Source organism: Schistocerca nitens, chromosome 6, assembly GCF_023898315.1.
Source record: "Schistocerca nitens isolate TAMUIC-IGC-003100 chromosome 6, iqSchNite1.1, whole genome shotgun sequence".
Taxonomy (NCBI): Eukaryota; Metazoa; Arthropoda; class Insecta; order Orthoptera; family Acrididae; genus Schistocerca; species Schistocerca nitens.
Genome location: NC_064619.1, coordinates 58597159 through 58613972, shown reverse-complemented (window position 1 = coordinate 58613972; position 16814 = coordinate 58597159). Strand labels below are relative to the sequence as shown.

The 16814-nt window shown below is 42.0% G+C and overlaps 1 protein-coding gene across 2 annotated transcripts in view; it reads left to right on the top strand.

Annotated features, from left to right (window-relative positions):
- LOC126262718 (uncharacterized) overlaps nucleotides 1-16814 on the top strand; it is an 860056-nt gene that overhangs the window by 738844 nt on the left and 104398 nt on the right. For both annotated transcript variants that reach the window (XM_049959507.1, XM_049959506.1), the window contains exon 4: nucleotides 14072-14193. In XM_049959507.1, coding sequence (XP_049815464.1) covers nucleotides 14072-14193 — 122 coding nt within the window. The remainder of the gene's footprint in view (nucleotides 1-14071; nucleotides 14194-16814) is intronic.

Genomic DNA, 16814 nt, shown 5'->3' with positions numbered 1-16814 from the left:
AACCACTGTACAAGATGTGTGCTAAGTTTGTAAATGTATCGATATATTGCACTAGGATTCGGTATCGCAAGTGCCACATCCAGGTGAAAGTTTTAGGGGCGATTAGACGAAACAAGTGCGGGAAATATGAACCGTTACACTAATTTGCTAACACGTTCCTTGCCAGCTAACGGAGATTGCTTGATAATGGGCCTTATTTTCAAGTTTCCACCTTTTATTTGAGGTACAATTTGGGGCAACGTATATGCCAGGCAGGAATGTCAAAAGTGATAACTGGTGGGGTCAGAACATTGGTAAGACTCTTCGTCGGTCGAAAAGCTTACGACATTGGCAACAGGTTCGCAGCCTTCTACAGTATAGAAACCACAAGCACTGTTCCTCATTTCATGTTCCATAGCATCAAGAGTAATTCACCTCAGAAGTTATAAACAAACAAGGTGATAACGATGGACATATTTGTAATGCCAGAGTTTTGAGTTCAGTGTAAGCGAATAGTGCTGTACGAAAGTAAAGTGACATTCAAAGTCTGGGGTTCAATACGTGCGCCATAGGCTATGCTTCCTATAAAGATAATTCTGATTTACAATAGATTAATTGATGTAATATACAGACGATTTCGGTAAGATGATCTGTCAGAAATAGCTCCCATTTCGTAGAATCTTTAGAACCCAGGCCTTCTTAACAGTGCTGCAAGACAGTATGGGGTTGATGATGACCGAGACCATGGAAGATTTGACCACTGAATGAGTACTTTATGAAATCAAGGCTTAACAATTACGAAGCTAATTGTTTCCACCTAAATATCTGACGTACAAATTATCAACTGAAAATCTCTTTCAAGCAACACAATGCTGAAACGCCAGAAGCACCCTAAATATGGAGGAATGACTTCGGACAGACCCTTCTCTTTCAAACGACACACGGCAAATACTGCCTGCAAGATCAGGAAATGTCACAGAATCCAGAAACTTAGTGGCCATAGTGAAACACGTTACGAACCTCAGCACTTTAATATAGTCTGTAAGTCAGGTTAAATTTAATTGGTAAAGGTGTAGGGTTAATTTTGTCATTGACGGGACATATTACAAGAGATGCGGTGGAAGTGACAATGAGCGATAAAAAATTCTGAAAATAATATATGGTTTATACAAGACTCCCCTTATCTCCCCCCGTACCTGATTCTGCCCTTATTATTGTCACTTTGACCGCCCCCGGTAGCTGAATGTCCAGCGTAACGGATTGTCAATCCTCTGGGCCCATGTTCGATTCCAGGCTGGGTAGGGAAATTTTCTCCGCCCAGGGACTGGGTGTTGTGCTGTCCACATCATCATCCTGTCATCCTCGTCGACTGCAGGTCGTCGAAGAGGCGTCAAATTGAAAGATCGGCACCAGGCGAATGGTCTGCCCGATGGGTGGCCCTAGCCATACGATTAAATAAATAAATAAATTGTCACCTTCTGTGTTTAAGAATGAGCTACAGGCGCTGCGTTCACTGCCGGATTGCAATAAGTCGGGTGATGTGAGACAGTGTGAAATTTCCGTAAAATGCTAAGAACATTATCGCAGAGCACAACAACGAAAGATCGGATTTCGTTTTAAAATAAATCAGACTGTAGGTACCAAAACCAGCAAAGCAATGATTCACAGCGTAAAATGAGAGTGAAACAGTAATTACGATCACATAAGCCAACATGGATACAGGATAGGAAAATCAAATGAATATAAGCTAAAAAATGTGCCAAAATTACGGTAATTATTGCTATTTAATTTAAGAGTGACAACATGTGTATCTTATATGTTTGATAACAACCGAAAGAAAGACGAATCGGAAAAATTTTTAGTCTTGTCGTTTGTTAAAAAAATATGAATGAAATTACGGAACAGCCACGCGATACTCTCACCAGAGAATCGTAAAGATATAGCGCTAAATCTGATAAACTCTGTAGCCGAATATTGTGCATAAGTCTGGGTCAACAGTGTTCGCTCTAAAACTATAGATATCTTATCACAGAACGAGAAGAGGATGGTTACGGGAAGTATTAAATCTACTGCACTGTATAGGTTTCCAGTACTGAGCCATATAGCACGACTCTCTGCACAGACAAGAAGCATTCAGAAAATAATACAAGAAAATTATGACAATCGTGATCTATCCATCCACCAGGACACAACCCCGCTGGTAAAAATCAGGTACGATCAAGTGACTCATCATAACATCTCGTCCAACAGCATGTAGGCGACAGATTCAATGATATTGGCGAATGGTTGCAATTATTGAATGAAAACGCTCCCTACTATCTACGTGACATAATAGATTGATCAGAAATAACCACTGGATTTAAGAGCCCTCATCATATATGAAAATTCGCGTGGCACGTGTTATGTGTGGAGGAAATGAAGAGCGGTTTTGATCTCTCTCATCACATATCGGGAAGTTTGAACGGAGTTTGCTAAAGAAATGGAGGATACTACCATAGACACACTGTGAATGTGGTCATGGACAGTCCATCCGCCATCTTGTCGAAGAATGTGGCCTAAGAACATACCCTGGTTATCTTATGGAGTTCTTTGTTACAATACCCTTGTGCACTCATAGGCTGTTGGTAACTAATTTTGGCATGCACAATCAGTACTTTAAATTTTAAGAGGCTTTTTCTTTAAATATTTTGTAAAACTATGTGTACCAGACATAAAGTAAATAATTAAATACTTCGTAAGATTCATACTAAATTGTAAGGGCTACGCTCCTGAAAGTAATAGTGTTTAACTGACCTTGTAGTCTTCGAGATTGTGTGAATGATATACTCTCTAGTCTCTTAGGTTCTACAGGCAAATAATCGTTTATCACGTTTCACTGCGATTTTAGAAATCACGCCGTCTTTGTTAAGAGGTTTTTCGAAGTTCTAACTCTCAGTAACACGAGTGCTGTCTGCAAACACCTCGGGATGGCCCAAAAATTGCAGCAATGGTCGCTTCATTTTTTCCTCCTACGTTGGTATATGTGTTAGTTGACGTCACGTAAAGCTGTAAGTCATTCCAGACAGCAGTTGACAGTAAGCAGTCGTTTGAAGCACTTGTGTTTCGCATGGTGTTGGAAATCGAAAAAAAATTGAGTGACGTGCACTGATGAAATTCTTCGTAAAATATGATTGAACACCTACTGAAATTCATTTTAGGTGTGAAAATGTGAATGGCGTCTCTCCACTTTCAATTCCTATCTTGAGGAAATGGGCAGCCCCATTTAAAACCGCCCATGAAAGAATTCAAGATGATCCACGTGAAGGACATCGAAGAAGCTCAAGCGCGCCGGAAATCATCGGCAAAGTGAATGATATGACTGCAAGATCGGCTTATAAAGGTGCGTGAAACTGCTAATGTTAGAGCAACACTATGGTGACATCTTCCAGCAGGAATTGAACACTTGAAAGGGTAGCGCACTACACTTTTCGAAAGGGCTTGGTGTGTTTTAAACAAAACAAAAGTGACATTTTGCGTCGATACATGAGAGTGGATGTAACATAGATTCACCAATACACATTCGAATTTCGTCCGCAGCTCGTGGTCGTGCGGTAGCGTTCTCGCTTCCCACGCCCGGGTTCCCGGGTTCGATTCCCGGCGGGGTCAGGGATTTTCTCTGCCTCGTGATGACTGGGTGTTGTGTGACGTCCTTAGGTTAGTTAGGTTTAAGTAGTTCTAAGTTCTAGGGGACTGATGACCATAGATGTTAAGTCCCATAGTGCTCAGAGCCATTCTACATTCGAATTGAAACAGCAGTCTATGCAGTGAACAGAAGCCAGTTCTTCAGCTCCAAAGAAGGCAAGGACGGTGCCGTTCCATTATGGCATTGCATTATGGCATCAGTGTTACGGGATGCGAAAGAAGTTTTGTTGATTGACAATCCAGAAAAAGGTAGAACCATAATAGGAGTATACTACTCTCAACTTCTAACGAAACTGCACGCAAGGATTCGTGATAAACAGACGCAGCCTAAAGAAGGAAAAATCATCTTCCATCAGGACAATGCATCAATGCATCTGTCTACAAATGTGTCTTGACAGTGTGTAAACTCAGCGATTTGCACTATGAAGGACTGGAAAGTCCACCTTATTCGCCTAATTTGGCTCTCTAGGACTTCCATCTGTTCTCAAAACTGAAGAAATTCCTCGTTGGTCAGCGTATTCTTCCAGTCAAGAATCCATTGCATCTGTAGAGGAGAACTTTGCACCACTTCCGTGGGAACATTATACGAGGGGCGTTCAGAAAGTAAGCTCCGATCGGTCGCGAAATGGAAACGACTATGAAAATCCGATAAAGCTTTGCACAGATGTGTTGGGTAGTGTCTCTAGTATAACCCCAGTTAGCATCACGTCGCTCTTCTCATTTCTGAGCTCGCAGTGAGTGCGTAAAGATGTCTAGAAAATAGTGTCTGCCGCCAAGTTCGAGGGCCTGGTGAGAAATTTCGCCTGAAGCTATGCAGCTAACATTACATAACTGTCGTGCTGTTTCTTCTTCAAGACAATTCTCAGCCGCATTCTGCAGGGGCAATGAAGATGCTCCTGCATCGTTTTCAAATGGAAATGTGAGATTACCCACAATACAGTCCGCAATTGTCTCCCCCTGAGTTTCATCTCAGGTCACATGAACCGCTGTCTTTGAAGACAACATTTTGACACAGACAACGAGGTGTAGGCCAGCGTGGAGAATTGGCGGAAAGCACTGGCGGCTGCCTTCTATGATGAGGCTATTGAAAAGTTGGTACAACGCTATGACAAAAGTCTAAGTCAGAACGGCGACTACGTAGAGAAGTAGCTGAAAGGTGTAGCTAATTGTTACAAGTAAAACATTTCTGATGTTCACTGTGGTTTCAATTTGGCAATCAATCGGAGCTTACTTTCTGAACAGGCCTCGTAGATAGGAGATAATGAAAACAGGACCTGTCGATTTCACTGTTAAGGCGAGAATTGGTCAAACTATGAAATCCATTCCTGCCTTCTTTGACTCCCCTTCTTCTTCTTCATTTTAAGGTGTTTCTACCCCCTAATGGTAGGCACAAAGTTCAGTGACATTCCCGCACAATGGTCCTGAGTCTGACTTATTCGAATACGAGTTGCACCCCCGGCAGTGGCACATTCATTAGCGGTGGTAAGGCGGTGGTGAGGTTGGCCACCGGACAGCTATTAGATCCTAGGCGGAGCGGTGGTGGCAGCTCGCGTCCCCGAGAGAAGCCCGTAATCCGGGCTGAATTAGCGTGATTGCCGCCGCGGTGGAGGACTCTCTGAGGGAGGCCCTTCAAAGGTCTGGCCCCGGCCCCGCAAAGGGCTCCTGAGCCGCCCCACCGGCGCTGTGGGCGCGGAGGGGGACTGCGGTGTGCCGCCCCCACCTGTCCTCCGCCCCAGGGGGCAACACCCTGCTGGGCGGCGCTCTCTCCAGCTGCAAACTCGAGTGCAGGTGCTCGTTTCCACGTTACCGGTACCGGGAGGATCAACGCGCGGTGACATCTGAAGGAAGTGGTTCTTGAGACTGACCACTGGTTGAAGACATAGTTAGTTGTAATTGTGATTTTCACTCCGAAAACTGAACCTCTGCGTGCTAGTCATTCCTGTGCATGCCTAGCCATCTCTGTAACTATTCCACCCCTACAGTCCCCCCCCCCCCCCACCCTCTTCTCTCTTCCATCATTAGCAAATTTACTGTTTCTTGATGCCTTACAATGTCTCCTGAATGCCAATCCCTTCCTTTAGTGAAGCCGTGCCACAAATTCTTTTTCTCCCCAAATCGATTAGATACTTATTCATTAGCTACCCTACCTACCTACTACCTACCTACTATTCAGCTGGCCACTGTGGCCGAGTGGTTCTAGGCGCTTCAGTCCTTAACCGCGCTGCTGCTACGGTTGCAAGTTCGAATCCTGCCTGGGGTATGGATGTCTGTGATGTCCTTAGGTTAGTTAGGTTTAAGTAGTTCTAAGTCTAGGGGATTGATGACCTCAGGTGTTAAGTCCCATAGTCCCATTTTAACCTACTATTTATCAACCTTTTATAGCACCACATTTCAAAATTTTTTCTCGTCTTCTCTGTACCAGCATCCTGTTTTCAACACCTGCACAAGGTCGCACTCCACACAAATACTTTCGGAGAAAACTCCCCACTTCAGTTTATCACACACTGAAACAGAACGAGGTGACGCAGTATTTAGCACACTGGACTCGCATTCGGAAAGACGACGGTTCAAACTCGCGTTCGGCCTTCCCTGATTTAGATTTTCCGTGATTTTCCTAAATCGCTTCAGACAAATGCCAGGATGATTCATTTGAAAGAACACGGCCGACTTCCTTCCCATTCTTTCCCTAATGGGCTGGGACCGATTACCTCGCTGTTTGGTTGAGGGCTTTCAAAACCCAATGTTTTACCTGATAGTAAATCATCTTGGCTGTATTGTCAAAGTCCACGGAACATTTCAGTTCCCAACAGATCGTCCAGCGATGCGACTGGACATTGTCAGAGGTGTTTGTGGTTCCACTGAGGCTTGTTGAGTAACGGGTAGGACTTAGGGGAGTGATATAAACACTGTGAAAAATGGTGTGCTTAGGAGGGGTCACATGTGTGGGATATTAGCGGGACCAAAACAAAAGGTGTGCACCTATGTGTAGTCAAAAAAGTGTCGACTAATCGGGGCTTTTTGATGCGTTCAGAGTTACAAGTGTCTTATTTATGGTTTACAGAGGTATGGGTTACAGATGTACCATTTTGCTGTCGAAGGGGTACAGCTCTGTAGCAGTGGGCTGCTGAGAATAATAAAGAAAGGACGGTCTGAAATGTTGATGAAGAAATTGTGTCATATATTTAACAGTAACCTACATGGTAAATTCTCTAGGATGAGTTGCCCCGCTTAAGGTAGCAACTTCATTTAGACCACTATTACCATATGACTCTAGAATAAATCGGATGCTTTTCCTAAGATTTTTAACAAAATTAAGATGTGTGAGTATCTACTCTCAAACCATGGCTTCTGTATGGATGGAGACTTCCACAGTTAAAACCAAAGTGGTTTTGAATAGTGACAAAACAGTTGCAACAGACAGTTTCATGTTGATCATCTTCAGTGTATGAATAGACATGTGTAACAGATTTAAATATAAAATAAGATGCCAAGGAGTGAAAAAAGGTGTCTGCAATCATGTTATTGATTTCATAAACTTCCCTGTATGAAACTGTGAGAAACTTTTACGTCTTGCTTGACAGAAGAACATGTTATCAGATTGGGAGCAACAGTTCATAACAACAGAATCTGTAGTGAATTTAACTTTGTACAACACTATCTAAAAATACTAAACACCAACATACTATCTTTGTGGCAGCCGCTTGTATGTAAACTGTCGAATAGCTTACAGAGCAGTTGGTGTGTTGAGTTTACCATTTATTGGGCAGAGGGAGGGGGCATAAGAATAACTGTTAAGTTGGCTCGTGTACCAATAATCAAGACTGAGAAATAAATAAACTAATATGAAACGTCCAAGCATTTTAAAACGGTGGGCCATGTTGGAACTCGAACCGGAAACCTCCGACTTTTGGGGGCAAGCGTTGTGCCGACTGAGTTGTCCACACATGATTCGCAACTGCCCTAACACATGAGGAACTTATACAGGAGAATTTCTCTGAAGTTTGAAAAGAAGTTGGTCGAAGTCAAACTATGGCGTCAGGTTGTGAGACGTTTCAGTCAGGGTCTAGCACGCAGTATTAAGTTGCCAGGAAGTTTGAAATCAGTACATACTCCGCTGCACAGTGCATTCTGGAAACGTCCCCCAAACTGTGGCTAGGCCGATATCTCTGCAATATAATTTCTTACAGGAATGTTTGTTCCACAAAGTAGGTAGGAGAGCTTTTTCGAAATTTTTAGGGTAGGAGAAGAGATGCTAGGGGAAATAAAGTTGTGATGGGAGGTCATGTGTCGTGCTTGGATTGCTCAATCAGTAGATCACTGGCCTCTGAAGGGCCAAAGGTGTCAGGTTCGAGTTCCAGTCGTAAACACGGTTGTAATCTACAGTGCACACTCCTCTACAGACTCAAAATTCGTTTTGGAAATTATAATGCCCTTTCCGCCTCTGGTTCTTAGTAATTACCTGTAAACTATATGGGAATTGTTATCGTGCTCTCCTATAAGAACAAAATAAAAATTATATTAAATCTGAGTGAACACATTTTCTCAATCCAAGATATCGTTCTGTACAATAGTGTCAAACATAGGTATTGTCAGCTTACGACTGACTCCCAAGAATAACGTTATACCAAAGATCTTAATAAAAAAGAAGTAATGATCTGAACAGACGTATACCATTCCCTGTAATAAGACTTACTCTTTTAAGTACAGCTAATGTTTTATATGTGCACAAAAGAAAACTGTAAATTGAAGAGTTTAGACAAAAAACTAAATGAAAAAGTGAAATTCCCGCTACAGTGTTTGGCGAAAATAAATGCCATCAAGAAAGAATATAGCCTGCTACTGGAAGAGAATGAGGCATTGGTGGAGTGTTCGGAGAAAATGGTGGAGTAAACGACATTTACTATGTAGGAGGATATTCCAAAAATTAACTTCTCGTAAACGTCCATTCCGATTGGGATCTGCTTAAAAGGTATCATTAAACATTATCTCAATGTTGTAGCCTAGACATTTTGCAACTATCGATCAGAGGGCTTTTACAGAGTTTATAACAGAATAACAATATTTAACGACATTTCATTTGCTAAAATTGTAAACTCAATGTTCTGTACGCAAATTCCTCTGGAATAAGAAGACGAGTTGGTAATATACACTTAAAAGATGTGTTTTAGTGCGCAGGAAATAGAGGGCGAAATTAAAATTCCCAAACTCTCTCAGCTAGAAGAAATGCTGTACAGAGTGTACGTAAGTGCCTTGCCCGGTACTGTGCGGTTTCCAGCACTACTGGAGGCAGGCTCCAGCCCTGAGCATCACACTCTGGCGGTTGTGTACTGCTTTTATCCTACCTAAGACGGGTTGTTGATAAATAATACAGGCAGTTTCTAGAATGAGATTTTCACTCTACAGCGGAGTGTGCTCTGATATGAAACTTCCTGGCAGATTAAAACTGTGTGCCGGACCGAGATTCGAACTGTGGCTAAGCCATGTCTCCGCAATATCCTTTCTTTCAGGAGTGCTAGTACTGCATGGTCCGCAGGAGAGCTTCTGTAGAGTTTGGAAGGTAGGAGACGAGGTACTGGCAGATTTAAAGCTGTGAGGACGGGGCGGGAGTCGTGCTTGGGTAGCTCAGTTGGTAGAGCACTTGCCCGCGAAAGGCAAAGGTCCCGAGTTCGAGTCTCGGTCGGGCACACAGTTTTAATCTGCCAGGAAGTTTCAATACAGGCAGTTTTTCTTTTCTTCGCTGTGCTAATTTAATTTGGATTGAAAAATCCAATCTTCATTGTGATCAGGGATCGAGTTTTCCTATGTGTGAGGAACTTTGTCGAAAGACAAAACTCCTCCTGAGACTTGTAGTAGACAGTAAGCCTTTCAAGCAGACTGAACAACCACCATGCTGATATCAGTATCATATCGTATTTGGTCCTCTTCGTGACTATACTTGAGTATCATAAGAATATACAATTTAAGAGATAGAGAACTTTAAAGGTCTCTCCAAAATGCGTCATTTTTAGTACGATTTTTTGTACTATAGTGTCAAATATGTGAAGCCGGTGGCTAAACATGATGGATATTATCTTGGAATCAGCTCGCGGTATCATTTAGCAGCTGGTTATGAAAACGAATGGAGAAACAATCTTCAAATGGTTTTCTAGCGAAGAACATTATCTTCTTCCTCCCCTAAGGAGTTGTCTGATGACGTGACTCGTTGCTGAAAATCTTCTAGAGATGTCAGGTTATAAAATTTCTGTCTTTGTACCAATAGTGAGATTACATCAGTTAGGCCTAAGATCGAAAATAATAAAAGGCTATAGTAGCCCGTCAATAACATCAACTATATTTGTCTAATGTATGGTCCAAATGGCTCAGAGCACTATGGGACTTAACTTCTGAGGTCATGAGTCCCCCAGAACTTAGAACTACTTACACCTAATTAACCTAAGGACAGCACACACATCCATGCCCGAGGCAGGATTCGAACCTGCGACCGTAGTGGTCACGCGGTTACAGACTGTAGCGCCTAGATCCGCTCGGCCACTCCGGCCGGCTATCTAATGTAGAACATCAATCAGAATCTCCTTTGCCCCTTAAATAGTGTTAGGGGAGATGAAGCGTTAATAACTTCAAAGATACACTTGAATGTTATGAAAACATGTACTTGAGGATCTTTCCACCCTTGGAGCGTATGGGTCACAGTGTCTTTGCAGCTGTGCAAGTGTGTGTGTGTGTGTGTGTATGTATGTATGTATGTATGTATGTGTGTGCGTGTGCGTGTGTGTGTGTGTGTGTGTGTGTGTGTGTGTGTGTGTGTGTGTGTGTGTGTGTGAGGGGGTTGAGGGGGTATGTGGGTGGACAGGTGTGGTGTGTGTGTGTGTTTGTTTGTGTGTGTGTGTGTGTGTGTGTGTCATGGAAATAACACAATGGCAATTAATGTGAGAGTACCTTGAATCAGAGACACCGAAAAGTAGCTGAAAGTAGGTGGCAGACGAGACAACGACCCTTCTTTCTGATAAGAAATGAAAACTGAGCATTTGATAGCATCGGCATGCCCCTTCTATTTCATACCTATATGAATAACAGCTTGTGGATTACAGTTTTATAGTTTACTATTGTTGTATCTATCGAATCTTACCTGATAAATCCTTTTGGTGGATTTACAAACATTCATAAAAATGTACTGAGGTTGAAGTAGCGGTTTAAGCTACCAGAAAGCAATTGTTACGTTTTGTAGTAGCTGACATAATGTTTCACATAATGGGTATCAAATAGATCATCTATAATTTATGAATCTGAAGAATATTTGGACTGGTACAAGTATAGTATGCGTATTATTTCAAAAGTGCAGAGACGTGAATTGCGACATTTATGCCTGCTTCATTGATTATCAGAAGGCTTTCGACAGAGTAAAACAGCAGAAGATAGTTGCCATTTTAAGAAGCATTGGTTTAGATGATAAAGACCTATGTACAATTGTGAACCTATATTGGAACAAGTCGGCTTCTGTGAGGCTGGGCAGAGAAAAGACGGAAGACATAGACCTTCTGTGAGGTGTAAGGCAGGGTTGTATATTATCCCCACTGATTTTCAACATCTATTCAGAACACGCCTTTAAAGAAGCTCTTGATGAAGTAGAGATGGGAGTGCTATTTGAGGATAGTTTGCATTACCTTTTCGATAGACTTTCACAAAAAAGCTCTGAATATGGTCTAGATGTCAACCCTCAGAAACGAAAACAAAGATAATCAGTAAAAACAGAGTCCCTGCATGTCACGATAGCAAGTACATAAATGCATGTACATCGGCACTACAATAAATGACCATTGGGATCCCTCTCATGAGGTGAGAACTCGAATTGTCTTCGATAAGATGAGCAATCTTTTCAAGAATCATGGCTAAAAAATGACGACGAAGATCGACTTCTACGCTGCTTCGTATTTTCCACCCTCTTCTATGGTGTTGAAACATGGACTCCAACAGTATCGTTGGGTAAGCGGGTGGTGGCATTTGAGATGTGGCTGTACAGGAGAATGTTAAGAATACCATGGACAGCGCATGTCACAAATGTCGAGGTTCTACGAAGAATGAAGAAAGAGAAAGAAGTACTGGCCGCAGTGAAAGCAAGAAAGATCCAGTGCCTGGGACATGTCATGTGGAACAACAACAGATACCATCTCCTCGAGACCATCATGGAAGGAAACATACCAGGGAAGAGAAGCGTTGGCCGGAGAAGAATACCCTGGCTTAAGAACATCATAACATGGACCTCTAAAAGATCTACATAGCCATTTAGAGCTGCAAATGACAGGAAAAGCACTGCAAAGATGGTTCCCAACATCTGGAACGGATTGAAACCAGAAGAAGAATATGAAGTATTGTTAACGAAGACTGTTTTGCCTAATGAAAAATGACTGTTCTCGTCCAGCAGCAGACACCCACTGTCAGTTTCAGCGTGCATATTGTCAGACTCAAGTGTTAGAATACTATTTGAGTTCTGAATGCCTATTTCTTAGTTAGAAACTGCCAACTATAACATTGTCTGAGTATTATATTATTTCAGTCACATGGGTTTCGTACTGTTATACAACAATTATACAGTCAATTTGGACACTGAATAACATTGAGATTCTTGAGGATCCATTGTGGGTGCAAAAATCGAACTGCACTCATGACTGGTCGGCCGCAGAGGGGCTAGTGAGAGAAAGGTCGCTAGCTTTAGGGTGCACATACAGATAGGTTGCCTCGCTTTAATGGCTGGCAAAAATAGTGGGCTGTGGTTGGGAGAGCTGTGTGTGTGAGTGTGTGTATGTGTGTGTGTATGTGTGTGTGTTTTTGCTTAGAAACTCTCTGACTTATTTCGAAAAAGAGGGTTTCCTTAAGGAGTAGTTTTAGAGAGGGAAATGTGTGTGTGTGTGTGTGTGTGTGTGTGTGTGTGTGTGTGTGTGGGCTCAGTAGCTCTCTGACTGCCCTACTTCCAAGAAAGTAGCCTGGCCAAAGAACGGGCTACCCAACGTGCCCTGCACGTAGACAACCCGGTCGTCTTGAGGTGTGTGTACAGTGGGGTAGAATCGTCATAGCCCAACTACCAGAAATTGTCCAGTGACGATCCACCAGCGGTCACGGATGCTTTACATTAAATGCTTTGAAGATATCGTTCAATAACCTCCGATATTTTGTGGCTGGCGCTGAACTTAAGCTTGTAAAGCACAAGCACTTCAATAAACCATATAAAAAATATATTATGCGTATCAAGCTTATAGCTGCCTTATTACAATCTCCATTGGACATCAAACTCACTTCCGTGCGAGGTTAATATATATTATGTGTATCAAGCTTATAGCTGCCTCATTACAATCTCCATTGGACATCAAACTCACCGAGCGAGGTGGCGCAGTGGTTAGCACACTGGACTCGCATTCGGGAGGACGACGAATCAATCCCGTCTCCAGCCATCCTGATTTAGGTTTTCCGTGATTTCCCTAAATCGTTTCAGGCAAATGCCGGGATGGTTCCTGTGAAAGGGCACGGCCGATTTCCTTTCCAATCCTTCCCTAACCCGAGCTTGCGCTCCGTCTCTAATGACCTCGTTGTCGACGGGACGTTGAACACTACCCACCACCACCACCACATCAAACTCACTTCTGTGCGAGGTTAATGCATTATTATTTTTATTTGTTTATTATCTACTGAATACCTACAATACTATTAGCGGTTACTTAATTCTTCCGATGGAAGTCAATATCCTGGCAGTTGTAATTCTTTTAAATTTAGTTCATGCTTATCCCATACACGTACTGTCGATTTCAAGGCAATATTGTCTGATATTCAGGAATGCGACGGGGACTGTCAGTCAAAATACCGCAGTAGATTCTTATAATCTATGCTCTTTATTTATCACAGAGTGGACGGTCATGTGGGATTACTTTGAAATCCTAATGGCTGAAAACAGTGGAAATATCAACCTACTCCTTTCCTATGTTATAGAAGCTGCTACGTCTGATCTGCAGCTACCAGCAAAATCTAGTAACCTCTTCAGTGATTACAGATATTTACGCTTGTCTTAAATTGAGCCAACCTTCAGTATTTCATAACGAAGCAAATATCCACTTAATTGGATTTGAAATGCTCCGCCGTAAAGAGGCAGTTATATTCGTGTATGAATGGCATGTTGTCACGAAAACGAATGTAACTTGCAGCGGCCTACAGTCTTAGTGGCCATAGTATCAGGCCTCAACAGGCAAGTCTATAGTGTCCAAAATGGAAGAATTACGTTCGCCTTACCCACAAAAGTATACATACAAGTTAGAGAGTGGAACACTTCCATTAAAGAGTGGAACATTTCCATGTGAAGCTACTGTCAAGAGATTCTATAGCCACTGTCTGGTTCACGAAGAGGTCGCCTTTTATGTTAATGTTGCAGACGCCCCGACAGAGGCGCCGCTGATCTCTGTGGAGCGGCAGCGAGACTACATCGTGGCTAACTGCACGTCGCGACCTTCCGTGCCGGCCGCCAACATCTCCTGGCTCATCAACAGCCACCAGGTGAGTCCATCACGTACCTCGTAACGCAGTTCTAGCGAATCACTAAACCGTTGGTGAATATTCCGCGGAAGGGCGTAATGAGGGTCTAAAACACAGGTCAGTATCAATCCATATTGAGTTTTTCTCATTTTCCATTCGCAGTGTAACCAGACAGAGGTATGTACTTCTGTCATGTGATCTTGTAACTGAATATTATGCTGGAGAACCCACTACTGAGCAGAAATTTATACTTTCCTTTACTCCGTTTTGATTCATCGTATGTCAAGGTTGTCATTCCAGTTTTTTACGTTTCAGTTGCATGATAGGAATCTCGAGATTGGCTATGTAGCGCCTCCTGTTCATTACTGTGTTACCTTTTAGTGTCCTTTTAGGGTTTTCGCATCAGGAGAATTTTGGTATAAATGAGTTAGAATGTACTCGTCACGCCCAAAAAGGGAACGAAGTAATTCGAAAATGAAGAGGGACCATGAAATGAAAAACTGGACAATTCAAATTGAACTATCCAAAGACTGGTTTGAAGTATACCTCCGTGTCTGTTTTGCGCAAGTCTCACATCTGCATAACGCCTGCAACTTCCATTCATTTGAAAATGGCAGGCAACGGTCGCAGGTTCGAATCCTGCCTCAGGCATGGATGTGTGTGATGTCCTCAGGTTAATTAGGTTTAAGTAGTTCCAAATTCTAGGGGACTGATGACCTCAGATGTTAAGCCCCATAGTGCTCAGAGCCATTTGAACCATTTGAAAATGTTCGTTGTACTCCAGGCTTGGGCTCCCTTCACAATTTCTATAAAAAATCATACATCTATTGAATAATTATCTATTCCTTGCTGCCTCTGTTTGTATCCTCTCAATTTATTCTGTTTTTTATAAACTTTTGCCACAGAGATATTTACTCCCCGACTGAATTCATTACCTTTACAGTGGCTTCTTATCCACGCCTGTTCAGCATTCTTCTGTTAAACTTTACTTCAAAAGCTTCTGTACTCCTCACATTTGTACCTTTTAGCACTAATGCTTTATTTTTATATAAGGCTGCACGATATTTTCAGAAACGTTATCCTAAGAGTTACATTTGTGTTCGATATTAACTAATTTCTCTACTACAGAAAAGTTTCTTTTCTACCGCCAAACTCCTGTCAACCTTACTAAGGACGTCGTCAGATACTCTGTTGCCTAAGTAGTGAAGCTCATTTCCCATTCTGCATCCCTCAGCACCACTTCGTCTGCACGCATTGTTTTTATTTTTGTTACTGCTCATCTTAAAAACTTCTTTCAAGAAGCTATCCATTGGTTCCACTGAAAGGGCACGGCCGACTTCCTTCCCCATCCTTTCCTAAACCGATGAGACCGATGACCACGCTGTCTGGTCTCCTTCCCCAAACCAACCAACCAACCAACGCTATCCATTCCATTCAATTGATGTTCCCAGTTCATTGTCGTTTCTAATTTTATTTCTTCTCTCTGATTTACCTATTCGTATTTCTCGTTCACTATCTTTACTCCGTGATGGATGTACAGATGGATTGACATTCGGGATAGGCTATAACCGAGTCTCAGTGCCTTTTAAACCACTGCCTATATTTCGTATCCTTCGACTCTTATAATATTTCTGTATTAATGACGTGAGTGTGGATATTTCGTTGTTCAGTTTGCTTTCTGTTATAAGTATTGCCCCTCGGTTTTCTACATTTCTCCGGAACCCAAACATGTCTATTCACTCCATTCTACTATTGATACTTCGTGTTTAGCTTCCATAGCTTATTAAACGGATTGTTCTGTATTGAGGCCTGTCAACCTGTCGTTTTTGGAAATTGATTTATTTCATTATTTTAGGAGTCTAAGCGTTTTCCCTTTGTCTTATTCATGGTGCATGTCGATTAGTCGTTATTGGTTCTCTCTAGGGTATCAATAATTCCGAAAAACTTCGTTTACTTCAATCCTTTGTCTCGAGTTAGTTCTTACGAGTGTCTCTTTGCATGTTATAAGGAACGGAAATTTTTTTTTGGAGGAAGCGAAATACAAAAGCTTTTCAATATATGTTGCCTCATTTTCTCTTCACAACTGTGCCAAAATTAGTAACATTAGCTTACGAACTGTAAATGTCGAAAGAAATATTTCATTTGAGACTTTTCACTAGAGATATAAAATTTAGAATCCATAATGTGCTTTATTTCTCTATACGTGAGCAAAAACTAATTATTGTGTTACGTGGTAAGTATGGAATCTTTTCCTTAGGAGGAGCAGCTGTTCTAGTGTAGTACTCAAATGACACTTTTCAATACCTGTGAAATAAAAGGTAATGCCGGAACGGTTGTGTAAACTCACCCCAATCCAGGAACAGTAAACACGATTTGATTTACTTTTACTTGCCAATTAAGGAACAGGGGGTAGAAATTACTCTTACAGGAATGTCATTTATTTTCGTACGATTCAAAAAGTTGTACCGAACATCTCGTAGGAACTTTGAAGGCCTAACAATCCTCCGGTTTAAGGCATTTACATACACTTCTATTTAACACTCCGACAACGATACCAAATTTGCTTTAGTACTTGATTGAGTTAATAAGGGAGTGCGTAATCTTTGTTGGAGGTCCTTCACATAAGTGTGTATCCAGAATAT